The sequence below is a fragment of the Brassica oleracea genome, chromosome C9 (assembly GCF_000695525.1).
Source record: "Brassica oleracea var. oleracea cultivar TO1000 chromosome C9, BOL, whole genome shotgun sequence".
NCBI classification, from domain to species: domain Eukaryota; kingdom Viridiplantae; phylum Streptophyta; class Magnoliopsida; order Brassicales; family Brassicaceae; genus Brassica; species Brassica oleracea.
In genome coordinates, this window is record NC_027756.1 from 24,173,743 (window position 1) to 24,187,336 (window position 13,594).

Below are 13,594 nucleotides of genomic sequence, written 5' to 3' on the forward strand. Positions count from 1 at the left end.
TTTTTTTTTTAACCTAGGGGTGTCCCAAATCTCCGGAGAGGCCCAGACTAATTCCCAAGGGGAGATGCAGCCCACGGATAGACTCTCTCTCCAGGTATTCAAATGAGCTCTAAAGCATAGGCCCATATCCGTGTGGATGACATGGATGGACAGTTCACCTCCGCCTGGTGTCGAACCCGTGAACATGACAATTGGCTCCCAAAATCCTTACCAACCGGACTACCTCGTCCTGTCCGTTAACCATATACATGAATTATCAAATTCCACTCTTTGGTATCCTATAGCTTATATACGAACATATAATAAGACTGTATTCTTTTCTATATGGTATGATCCTAAAATTATTTATAGTTAATTATTTTTTCGAAATTTTGCCTGTTTAAAATATTTAACATGTAATATACAAAAAAAAATATTTTAAAGTCAGATTTAAATTTTAAATTATTATATTTAGAAGAATTAAAGTAAATAAGATTCAAAATTTTAAAGTTATACCATAAAATAAATAATCAAAAATTAAAGATATAAAATTATCATATGGTACATATTACTGTAATATAGCCATTGTTTTGTTATCTAAATAATTATGTAATTTTGTTAGTTATTGCTCCAAATTTCTCTCAGAAATTTGATAATTAGGGATGTTTTGTTATGTTACATGATAAGAAATTTGATGATTAGGGTTGTTTTGTGATGTTACATGATAAGAAATTTGATAATTAGGGATGTTTAGTGATGTTACATGATAAAGATGGGTTAAAATTAATTTGTTCTCCACGCGCCACACATAAACACTTTAAGCATCATAACATAGTATACACACTTTACTGATGTTTTTACCTGTAAATACGACACATCAATATGCTCAACAAATTTAATTAATTAATTTATTTTTTATTTTTACTTTTGAAGATTAATTCTATAAATACTCTCCTCCTCTTCGCTTAACTCACTCACAATTCTCCCTGCTTTCCTAAATACAAACACACTTATTTTTTCCATTGTTCATATCTTTCTTCTTCAGAGTCTCCCAATGGCTGGTGTTGAGGTAAGTCTTTTTCTCGTTTTTAAATGTTCATGTCATAATTTTTCCATTAGTTTAAAGAAGTCTTCACAAGAGATCATTCAATTGATATTGATGATACACATGTGATATATATATATATATATAAAATAAAATATGAAAAAAACCGTATAATTCAGATAATAAAATATGTGTGCAAGTGCTTATATATCTCCGCTCGATAATCTTTTTAGAAACGTCTGATCATGAATATTATGACATGACGCAAAGGACGGTCGATTTCTTATCGCAGGTTGAGAAAACAGTTCCAAACACAGAAGAGAAGACGACGACGACCGAGGCAACAACGATCGAGACGCCGAAGGAAACCGTCCATGCAGATGACTCAGCCACTGCGGTTGAAGTTGAAATCAAAGAAGATGAAGAAGAAGCACCAAAGGTAGAGAAAGAGACTGAAAAAACCGAGACAGCTCCGGTTAAAGAGGAGAAACTGGTTGAAACTCCGGCAGCTGTGGAGGAGAAAGATGTTAAGCCAGCGGCAGAAGAGGAGAAGACTGTTGAAGTCAAGACATCCTAAGATGCTTGTCTTTCTCTCTCACCCATGAGAACATTTCTGTTTTGTTTAAATCCTATATTTCCGCATAATAATAAGATAATCCAGGTGCTATTATTGTAATGTTTATTTAATATATATAATGATATTTGTGTTTCCCTTTTTATTTTGTCTCTTAAGGCAGTTCGATGTCTGTCTGATCAACGCAAAAACGATGTCGTTTACAGATTTTTTTCCCTTAGCATAAGTTTCCAAATTAAATTAATTTATACATTAGTTATAGAACACACAAATTAAGAAAGGTTTCACCTTTCACTCCCGGTCATAAACAGAGCTTGACCACAGCTAAATCTAGCTACACACCAAACGCACCAATCTACAAACCTAAAGATCAGCGAGAGATATAGACAAGATTACTTTGATAATTCTGTTTCACCATTTACCGAAACTGGAGCTGACATGATCTTGAGCGATGAATCGAAGACGTTGTTCCATGAGACCCATCGTCGGGTATTTTGGTAAGCAGAGACGGTAAAAGCAAGTATGAGACGTTGGAAGACGATCATTAGCTTCATGTAACCTATAGATGTAAAGCTTCGATGATAACCCTCTAAACCCCTCCACTGGTATAAACTTAGTCGATGTCCAAAAGAAGAGTACGCTCCTCCTTTCTTCTTCCGTCATTTTCTTCATAATCTACACACAAAAAACGGTTTAAGGGATTCAAGAAACTTAAAAAATGGTCGAGCTTTATTTGTGTATTACCTTCCAGAACCAGTCTATTTGTCTGTCAGTCTCTCTGAACCCATTATACTCTGTATGAGCCTTCCAATCATCTATGCTTATAGGGTTCTCCCCTCCTCGAAGCATCCCATCGAAATCCTCTAAGTATATTCGTTTAAAAAAGGCAGGTACAGAGTCAGAAAGTATATCAGAGAAGCCCTTGGAGAATCTCTCTACATGCTGGGAGATCGACGCGGCAAATCGTTGCTTGATTAGGAGTTTAACGTATTGTTCCCTGTTCTCGCTGTTAACAGCAATGGACTTCCCCTCAGGAAGCAGCTCCACCGTTTCTCTTTTCCCCAGCTCCTCCGTTTCCAGCTCAAACGTTAGACCAAAACCGGCGTTTGAGTCGAAGAACGCTGGATCCATCTCTAGGATCTGTTTGCAGCTGTTGTACATGACTCGATCCGTGTCCTTGATGTCTTCCAAACTTATTTCCGGGTGGGCTAACTGTGAGAAGAATACACGGTCGAACAGCACACCTACTTGGACTTTATGCATCAAAGCTAAAGCAATCACACGACCAGTGAACTCGAAGTAACTGAGATGTAATGGATCCACCTTAGATGCTGAATGTAACACAAAAAAACTTCAATTATCATTACAGAGCAAGAGAGTAACCATTCTTAGATTTGTTTCTTGCTCCTATAGAATCATATAAAGTCTATTACTAAACCCTTCAGAACAACAATAATGAATGTTCAAGCCATGTCTGAGATTTACTTGTACCTAAGGCTATGTCATGAGAGAAGCAAAAGAGCTAACCTGGATTAGGAGAGAATCTTCTGAAATCATCAGCAGATCGAAGGAAGAGGGCATTTCGGGGATTGAATATCTCCTGACACACCAAATAGAACCATTCTCTCAACACACCAGGACCTGTAGCTTCCTCATTCTTGAACTCCATAAACAGTCCACTATGAAGCGACCCTGGGGTCGCGCCGGATATGTACTCAAACGATTCAGCAAACAGATTGGACCGATCAATAAGCATCTCGTGCATCTCGTCGTAGTCTTCTTTCACGTCGGGGAACAGGAGCATCGCTAAATGCCTCCTGGATTCGAAGGTCGTAGCTTCCTTGTAGTCAAAGATCCACTGGTGATCATCATCCCCTCTTTTCGCGAATTTCAAAACGAGGGCGCTGAACGAAACCTTCCTGGCGTTTAAGAGACTAGCTAGCTGTTCCTTAGCGCCTTGATAAAGCTCACACATCGAATCCACAATCTTGAGAACAGCGAGATACTGAGACCAAGTCGCAGACATAGCTTCCGTGTTGGCAACTCCTCTGTTACCCAACGAAGATTCGATTCTAGTCATACAAATGTCCATTACAGTCATTAACCTTCTGAATATCTGATAAAGCTTCCCGATCTCCGCTTCCATCACAGTGTTCCGCAGAGGCATAGCGACGGGGAACAAGCAGGGAAGCTGAGCTGTAACGGCACGTTTCAAGGGCTGCCAAAAGGAAGAAAATTTCTGAACTTCAGACAAGCTAGGCCCTGTGTTCTCTACCAACTCTCTCACAATAATATCAGCTAACTCGGTCACGCACGGGTAGATCTCCTCCCCGATCGTAAACAATCTGAACTGAAACTCATCGGATTTACACACCAAATCAAGCATCGACCCCAAGGTGTTCCGACAAGACGCGTAAAGCTTGTTGTCGGGACAAGCTCCCCTAAGCAATCTACAGAACTCCAACACAACGGGCAAACAACTGTTCTGCTGATGAACCGGCAACGCCACGCAGCTGTTCAAGAAGAGCTTGATCGAACTCTTCCCGCAGGCTTTGTTGATCTCTAGAGGAGAGACGAAGAGCATCACCAGCGCAGCTGGAACCGAAGAGTTGGAGAATATCTTCAGATACTTGGCGGCGGAACGGTTGCTCTCAGCGGGAATCCTCGCGAAGAACTTGACGAGCTTGTCGTTGATGTTGGTGCGGCCTCCGTAGAGATTCTCGCCTCTGTGCATCCGCGAGATGGTGGACATGATCTCATCTACGGTCTGGCAAGCTACTGGATACTCTGTGCTTTGCATACGGCCGACGAGGTGTAAGGAAGAGTCCTGCTCGATGGAGTAGTGGTTTAAGGTGTGTTCGAACTGTAACTGCTTGCCTTTGTAGATAACGCGCTGCTCCGTGACGGGAATCTGAGTCTTCAGCTGGATTCTGTGGTGGAGATGCTCGACGGTGTCGTTTCTGTCCGCGTGGATCACGATTGTTTTGCCTCCTGACATCATCCTCACGAAGAGCTGCAACCGAGTCGACTCGGAACGAGTCCACGACTCGGGGAGAGAGGAGGAAGATGAGGATGAGGAGGAGCACTCGCCGGGAGTGTACAGAGACCGGTAATTCTCACCGGACGTCAACGGTTTCTGCTGCGACGCCGGGGAGATGCGATCGGCGTCGACCTCGTGCCGTTTCATCTTCTGGAGGAGGTCAAGGCCGTAATCGGCGGCGTAATCGTCGAGTTTGCGTTTGTGGTTATCGGTTCCAGCCACGGCGAGAGGTGATCGGTGAGAGATTGGTGAATCTGCGGCTGTTGAACGGCGTAGAGTCATCTGAGAGACGAAAATCGCCGCCGATGAGAAGGATTAGCCAAGTCGGTGGACGGAAAATGAACTGTTGGACAGAGATGAGAACTATGTAAAGGCGAGGAGGAAGAAGGGGGGGAGACGAAGGGGGAGGTTTAACGAAGAGCAGTCAATTAATTTTCTGTATACGCCATCGTTAGGACAACAGACGCCTACAAAGATATTTTTTGGTCTTTTTAAAATAATGTATTTTAGAAAGATGGTCTTTGGGAAATAAATCTTGTCTTAACTGGCTTAAAACCGATTCAGTTTGTTAGAGTAGGATATCAAAGAGAGAGTCAATATTTTTTAAAGAACTACAATACATTTTATAATAGTAACAAATTAATCTATTTTTATTGTTAGTGTGTAAAATTTTAATTTACGGCACTTAATTTTTTCTTTCTTTTTATACACTAAATATTCTTTTTAATAAAAATGATTATTTAAAGATTTAATTTACTTATTTTCGCCAAAATAACATTCAAAATCTTTGTTGATTTAAAAAAAAATTAAACCTGTTTTAATAGAATTGAATTTAGTATAAATCTACCTACTGTAATTTAAATTATTTAATGACTATTTATTGTTAATGGAAAGTTAAAAAATATTGTTTTGAAAACGAACAAAAAAGGAAGCAAACATTGGTCCTCTAAGAACGCAAATCTTCAAATCGGTTTCTTTTTTTGTTTTCTTTTATTTGACCAAAAAGTTAAAACTGATTAACTTTTTGTATTTTTCTAAATCCACCGTAACAGAATCCCAGTATGGTAAGAAAAAAAACTTGTTTAATGTCGAGGTAGACAACATAAACATATTTTTGAAAATGATGAAAGATGATGAATGAAAATGAATGCGATGAAATAAAAAAAAATTGAAGGAGATAAGTGTGAACTATATCCATTGTTTTCTATGAGGTTATTGTTGATTATCCTAACTATGAGCTTGTATATGATAATGACATGAATGGTATCAGTCAAGAAGGTTATGAAGGGAACACTGTCGACAAAGAAGGTTGTAAAGGAAGTTATGTTGACAAAGAAGGATGTGAAGGATGTCGAAAAAGAGGATGAATATGTATTGAAGAATAATCTTTTGAAGTTTTAGCAATCAATTTTGGAGATGATGCGAAAAATGAAGGAGGAGAAAACAATGAAAATGGAGGCGAAGATTGTTGGAAGGAAGCTAATATACATGATCCTATGTCATATAAAGAAGATGAAGCGAAGTTGACGAGGATGCAATATCAGTCTATGAGGTTTTGGCGTTGGCTAAGATGTTTTCATCTCATATGAGTTCAAGCAAGTGCTTCTTAAATATGCATTGTCAAGTTTATGCAAAATTTGATAGTTTGTATTATTAATTTTTAATAATCTTTTGTCTAATTTACGTAGGACTATTCTCTTACAATTCACAACAAAATCAAGTTCTTACAAATGACAACAAATTCAAACTTTATAGAGAATAATATATAACAATAGATCTTACAAGTAAAGCCATAGATATCAAAAATGAAAAACTCAAATGGGAACGACAATGACTTAGAATAAGAAGTCTTACAAATGAAAACAATTTTAGAAATGAAGCAAAGATACATAATTAGTAGAGTATATTTGCTAATGTCTTTCTACAACAAACATTAAGAAAAGACATTCACAAATTGTTTTGGTAATAACTTTCTACTCCTTCATTTCGATTTTGGTACAAATTACATATTTGAAGTCATGAATCATCTTCCTTCAAGCATTTAAGTTCGACTTTTATATTATAAACTTCAGTTTTAATGTTTTCAAGTTTTGGTAGTGTATTTTCAATCTTCTCATGCAATAATTTTTAACCTTGAAAAATTAATCCTATTGAATATCAAATGACAACGCTAATGTTAAGTCTAACCCTTCATCCAAAAATCCAAAGTTAAGAAAGCATGTACGAAACTTATATCTCTTTATTTCAAACCGGTAGAAAGGATGTTGATTCTCTTGTGGTTCTATCATCTATGTGTCTCACACACTAAATTCAACCAAAAATCTTGGTTTCCAAATCTCGTTTTCTAAACGGAATTAAATTCATTTCCTACAGTCGAAACTATACTGTAAAAGTAAATTATCGACAAAAGGATTGAGAAAGAATGCAAAGCCTTGGTAAATATTTTCAGTTTTCTTTTCATGTTCCTAACATATTTGCGAAACTGAAAGGTTTATACATCTTTCATATCTCAATCTACACATAAACTAAAGTCTAATCTAAATTACAAAGAGTTGGTTTTTAATATACAACATTCTTTAAAATAATTACATAGTTACTTAAGATTTCAATCATATACAAAGTAACAACACTTGCATTATTTATATTTTCTTTTCTAGTTACAATTCCAGTATTGAAGTATATTCTTTGTATAAACTTTTGTTAAGTTGTTTATTATTCTCTCACTCTCTTGTAGTATTCAAAGCCTTGGTACAAACTGTTGTTAACTTGTTATTACTATCTCATGTGGGATTCATAATTTTGGAGCAAGCTACTCTCCAACTGATCTAGCGGCTTTGGAAAGTTTGGTGAAGAAGAAAAGAAAAACGTGTGTAGAGTGCTTTAACACATTGGTTAGAGGATAGATGTCGGTGAAGATGTTTATTTATAAATAATTAAAAATATTAACAAAAATCATTCATTCAAAAAATATTAGCGATAATCATTTATTTTTATTTGTCAGCAAAAAAAAAAAGATTAGCGATAATCATTTCTTTATTTGGCAAAACATAGTCAATTTTGCTAAAAGTCAGAAAATAAACATATGCTACCAAAAATATATTTCCTAAACATGTAAGAAATACTCTTCTTCATTTATTTATAAACAATAAAATGTTAGAAATATTCATTTCTTGATTTGGCACAAACATTACTAGTTTTGCTAAAAAAGACAGTAATAAGCATGATTATAGGACCAAATATATATTTATTTCGTAAACATGTAAGAAATATTTTTTGTTTGCTTATAAACAACTAAAATACTAGAAATAATTATTTGTTGATTTTTTCACAAATATTGTTAACATTTTTAAAATTATTTAGACAATAAGAATAGTTAACGTGAATGCTATAACACCATATTAATATCGTAAATGTGTAAGAAATACTTTTCTTCATCTTATAATATCTGATCCTAAAATTTAAAAACACGCCACACTGATAAAGATGTTCTAGATTTTGAAAGTGTGAATTATCCATAAACACACATAAAATAGGATATGGGCTTTTAAGTGTTACAGAAAAAGGACTTCAGGCTATAGATTCTGGCCCTTGTAGTGCTAAGTGTGCATAATACTACGAAAAACTACCGTAAAATGAAAAGATACAACCATGCAAACTCTTCTTCGAGTTACTATTGTATTTAATAAATCTTCTCGATGACACATTCAAATGATGTAGATATGTTTCTTGAATATTGAGGTAAGTAGTGACTTTGTGAAAAGGTTTGCAACATTGTCAGATAATTGAAGATATTATACTCAAATTTATTTTTTCTTCACAAATTATTTAGTATATGTGAAGAACATCATTTGGCTATGATTAGATCTTTTTTCTTGAGCAATACATGAAACATTATTGTTGTTAAAAAAACACATGAAACATTATATTTGATCTGTTTGCATGCTCCTTCCTCCTTTGATCACCGTCGATCCAGAGAGATCTTCCGTTAAAACCACTAGAGATGAATCCCTGCGAGAAGCTTTTGAAGAGACAGCCATAGATCTTGACGGAACGCCTTCGTTAAAAAAGCTCTGACTTGACTAAATCTGAACTGACTCACCTCCGCTTCATCATCGTCTCTGATTCCTCATCCTTCAGGAGACTTCACTTAATCCACTGCAAGTGAAGATTGATTCCTCACCAGATGGAGATCTGAGCGTATCCAGCCGAGAAAACATAAAGACCCTCAAAATCAAAACACATCAGAGAGTTTTATAGGAAGAGAGGAGCGAAACTACAACAAAACAAAAGAAACCTAGCCTGATCTGAATCAGGATTTAGTCAATCTGTAAGCGAGGGATATTTTACAGATCAAAGACAACTCACGAACAGATTGAAGCTTTATTAAATCAATTTAACCAAAAACAAAATGAAAAGATTGAAGCTCTGCGTTGATTAAATTGAAATTTCACTCTAATATCGCCAAGCGAAAATACAAAATCTCCAAAGAGAAACTAGAAATCTGATCTAATGATCAGAATAAACAAAACAAAAAGTTTTAATCTCATCTCTCTTCGTCCATGTGAAAGATGTAGATAGAGAACATGGAAGCGAAGAGAGAGAGAGAGTTCCGCTCCCTTTTAACCTCTCTAACACATCGTTAATGATATTTAGTATAAATTTGTATTAATATCAAATTTATCTCTTTTAAATAAAAAATTTAAACTTAGTTTAAATATATTTTTCTTGTTAAACTTATTATCTATATTATTTTATTGTATTATGCTGATTTTTTTGGTTAATGATAAAAAGATGATAAATGACCATCTGTATTCTTCTTAATGTATTCATATATCTTCAGATAATAAAAATTATAAATAGTATTGAATATTAATTTCAAATCAACATATTTATATATAGTGAATGTTTTAAAAAATATTGAAATAATATAACATACACGTAAATGATGATATTTATTATAACTTTATGTTTTGAAAAATAATCTTAAACATTTCAGAATATCAATATATATATATATATATATATATATATATATGAATTTAATTATTCATTAATAAAATGTGTTAAAAGTTTTTTATGTTTTTAAAAGTTACAATGTATTTGAGTTTAAAATGTACCATTTATTATAAAAATATGTTTGGACTATTAGATGTATTAATATATTTGGCTAAATAGTAAGAGGATAAATGATCGGTTAGATTTTATTGATTTTTTAAAAAATATTGATTGTAATCAAATTATATGGTTTGTTGATGATTCCAATGTCTATCGTGTCACATTTCACAAGACATTTGAAGGAAATTTAACAACAAAGCCAATCAGTGGTGCGATCTTTATTTTCAATCTAAGAAGTGGGCAGCTATTCCTCAAGGTAATGTGTTCCAAAAAAAAAATGTCTTCTTCTACACGCTTTACATTAAGAATATGCATGTTGTGACTCAAACCTGTTACTCCTTCTGTTTACTAGGTCCTGTAAAGCTGTAACATGCAGTTGGATGTTAAGTAACTGCTTTTTGTTTCTATAGGTTATCCATACAAGCGTTTTGGGCTGGTCAGAAGCGTCTTGGTCAGCTAGCGAAATGGAAAACTGCTGAAGAGGTGGATGCACTCGTGCGGTCTCTCCTTGTTGAAGAACAGCCAAAATAAGTTATTGTTACTTGTAAAGGAATGCTCGATCCCCTCTAGGTGTGCCTTAAGATTGAGAAATTCCTCTGCCACTTTTCATTTACTTAGTTTCTTTCCATGTTCTTATATTTTATTCGATAAGATCCATGTTTACCTATTTTGTCTCTCTATCTACACAGTTTTTACTGGTCTTGTGTTATTTACAGTATATGATGCATCTCTTTCCTGATTCACAATTATGTTTAAATTCAGGTGGAGGTAGCACTAAGGGATCTTATCCTTTCTGACTACGCAAAGAAGAACAATGTGAATACCTCAGCTCTTACACAATCAGAGATATTATCCTTGGAGCTGAGATTACCCCACCCTCTCAACAGAGGCAACAGATAGCTGAGATTGAGAAACAGGGCATGAAATACAGCGTCAAACTTGGATCCCCAAAGGAGTACTATCAATCTATCATGAGGAACATCGACCCACTCATATCCTAGAGTTTAGCAAGATGGTGGAGGCTGACATCGCTGAGGGAGATCGTGAGGACACCTTTGCTTGACATTATGTTTACCATTTTTCTAACTGATTTTTTTACTGCCCTGTGCGTTTATTTTGTGGTAAGATTGTAATGTCTATGACATCTTTTGCCAGTAGAGCTAAATCTTTTGAGTATGCAAATCGTTCATGGAAAGTCAAGAAACTTACGTCTTTCAAACCAAAGTGCTATTTGAAATCTTGAGAAACTTATGTGCCCCACACATTCTTTAAAAATTCTTTAAAAATTCAGAGGCTAAACAATAAATGGCAAAACTCCAAAATAGTATTTTTCTAAATTTATATCACAAAAATAGCACTCAAAAACTAAAATGACCAAAATAGCACATTTCTAAGTTTATCCTTTGAAAATTTTAATTTTTTTATTTTTCAAAATTTGAAATCTTATCCTCAAAACCTCATTTCTCAACCCTAAACCCTAAACCCTAAACCCTAAACCCTAAACCCTAAACCCTAAACCCTAAACCCTAAACCCTAAACCCTAAACCCTAAACCCTAAACCCTAAACCCTAAACCCTAAACCCTAAACCCTAAACCCTAAACCCTAAACCCTAAACCCTAAACCCTAAACCCTAAACCCTAAACCCTAAACCCTAAACCCTAAACCCTAAACCCTAAACCCTAAACCCTAAACCCTAAACCCTAAACTCTAAACCGTAAACCCTAAACCCTAAATCCTAAACCCCACCCTTTAACTGTAAACCCTAAGTTTGTGACTTTTGATAAAACATTAAGTGATATTTTTGTGACTTTTGACCTTGAGTGTTAGTTTGGGAACCAAAAAACTTGATTAAATGTTATTTTTGTCTTTTTCTCAAGAATAAATGGTTTTTTGTTTTGAAAATATCTCTGCTCTGGCGAAAGCTCAAGAACTAGTACAGGGTTTATACTCTGTGAGATGGGTCGAGATAGATGTTGGGTGTTTAATGGGTATTTATAGAATTTTCATTAGGAGAGAAATGAGAAGGTATATATATTGCTGATTTTCAATGGGCCAGAGATAGTTGACAATATTTTTCGTATTTCTTCATAAATTATATAACTTTTCTTATTTGTCACGATCTTATAGTTTTAACTGAGGAGTCATCAATTCAAATTTATTCTATTATTTTAAATTTATTAAATAAGTATCAAAAAACAAATCTAAATATTTTTGGTCGACCCATCTTTAAATTCATAATTGTTATAGGATATATAGCGTAATTTACGTTAACCAATTTGTAAGAAGTTTTAATTAGTATAAACTTTATCATATATAAATACTATATATGTATGTATATATATATACATAATGAATTAGATGTCACTATTGATGAAAACTTTAAAGTCTTCCTAGTTCTCGAACAAATAATATCAATGAACTAAGTTCCATCTGTATGTGTTATTAGGTTAATTTCATATATTATAAATATAACATCTATTGTATCTTTAGAACATATTTTAATAATTAAATAAGTAGAAGAAAGATTAGAATATAATTCTAAGAATATATTTTCAAAACATTTTATGTATTATATTATATTAAATATTTTGCTTAGGGCAGTCTTTAAAATAACATTTTTGTAGAATATGTGTCTTAATGTTCAATTATGTATTAGTTTATTTTAAATAGCTAATTGTAGTTGTTTATAATGAAAAAATATTATATTTGATTGCATTTTACATAATTTTTATCTTTATCAGACTATGAATATGTAGCTATAATACAACAAATTATCTGTATTCTGAAGCTTTTACAAATTATCTGAATTTATAGATATATTTTTATCAGAACCCTTACTTTATTAAGTAATATATTATATTTAATATAAAAATAAATAAACATACAAATAATGTCTGGAGAATGTTTACATGATCTCTTATATTATATTTCAGAATGTTTTGAAATCAATGTTATATTGTTGATTAATTGTGTACACAACTAAACTATATTTAATAATTAACATTTGTGATGAAAAAAAATAATATTTGTTAATATCCAAATAAATTTATATTTATCCAAGTAATATAATAAAATCTTTTCGAACTTACTATTTTCTGAATTGAACATAAATACTAGATAGATATATTACAACTCATATATGGTAGTTTCTCTTTTTAATTTGACTTTTTCATAATTACTAGATGCATGTGTTAAAATGAATAATATATTATAATAAAATTTAGTGTTATTTATATATTATTAACCTATCAAAAGTTCTTATTAATTTTTATCAACAAATTTAATTTATCAAATTTGTTATAAATTTCAAATATATACGAAACTTACTTACCGCAAATAATATTTAAATTGTTATAAAAGTGATGGAAAAGTCTATCTTTATTCATAATATATAGGTTCCTTATATAGGAGATTACACCGTCATAGATAAATGGAAAGATTACAAATCATAATCTCTTGGTTATGAGTCATCCACAATCTGGTTCATAACACTCCCCCTTGGATGCCATAACCATTTAGAGCTTGTAATGTGCTTTAATGTTGTCTCATTAAAACCTTATCAGGAAAACCCAATTGGGACAAAACCATGGTGAAGCAAAAAGAGTACAACACACGTTACTCCCCCTGATTTGGACATTACTGAAGGTCCCTTGGATCTCTCCATTTTTTTACAATCCGTGGGTGATGAAGATCTTGGGCAGAATATGTTTCGTCCTCGAACATGCTAGTTGGTGTTTCTTTACCATCGGTCATGCCACAATCTGATCGAACATATTGAGTCATCGACCTCAAATACACACACACGAAATCTTGGATGATGTTGCTGTGATATGCGTGTAG

The 13,594-nt window shown here is 33.8% G+C and overlaps 2 protein-coding genes across 2 annotated transcripts; one reads left to right on the top strand and one right to left on the bottom strand.

Annotated features, from left to right (window-relative positions):
* The first annotated feature begins 912 nt into the window (after positions 1-912).
* LOC106318421 lies at positions 913-1,731 on the top strand. Its single transcript, XM_013756388.1, has 2 exons — positions 913-1,048; positions 1,317-1,731. The coding sequence occupies exons 1-2, from the start codon at positions 1,034-1,036 to the stop codon at positions 1,599-1,601; spliced, it is 300 nt and encodes a 99-aa protein (XP_013611842.1). The 5' UTR covers positions 913-1,033; the 3' UTR covers positions 1,602-1,731.
* Positions 1,732-1,800: 69 nt separating this feature from the next.
* LOC106318420 (E3 ubiquitin-protein ligase UPL5) lies at positions 1,801-5,112 on the bottom strand. The gene is made up of 3 exons (XM_013756387.1): positions 3,126-5,112; positions 2,343-2,929; positions 1,801-2,273 (listed from the first exon to the last, which is right to left on the bottom strand). Exons 1-3 carry the CDS (start codon positions 4,918-4,920, stop codon positions 2,010-2,012), a joined length of 2,646 nt encoding a protein of 881 aa, XP_013611841.1. The 5' UTR covers positions 4,921-5,112; the 3' UTR covers positions 1,801-2,009.
* Between the last annotated feature and the right edge of the window lie 8,482 nt (positions 5,113-13,594).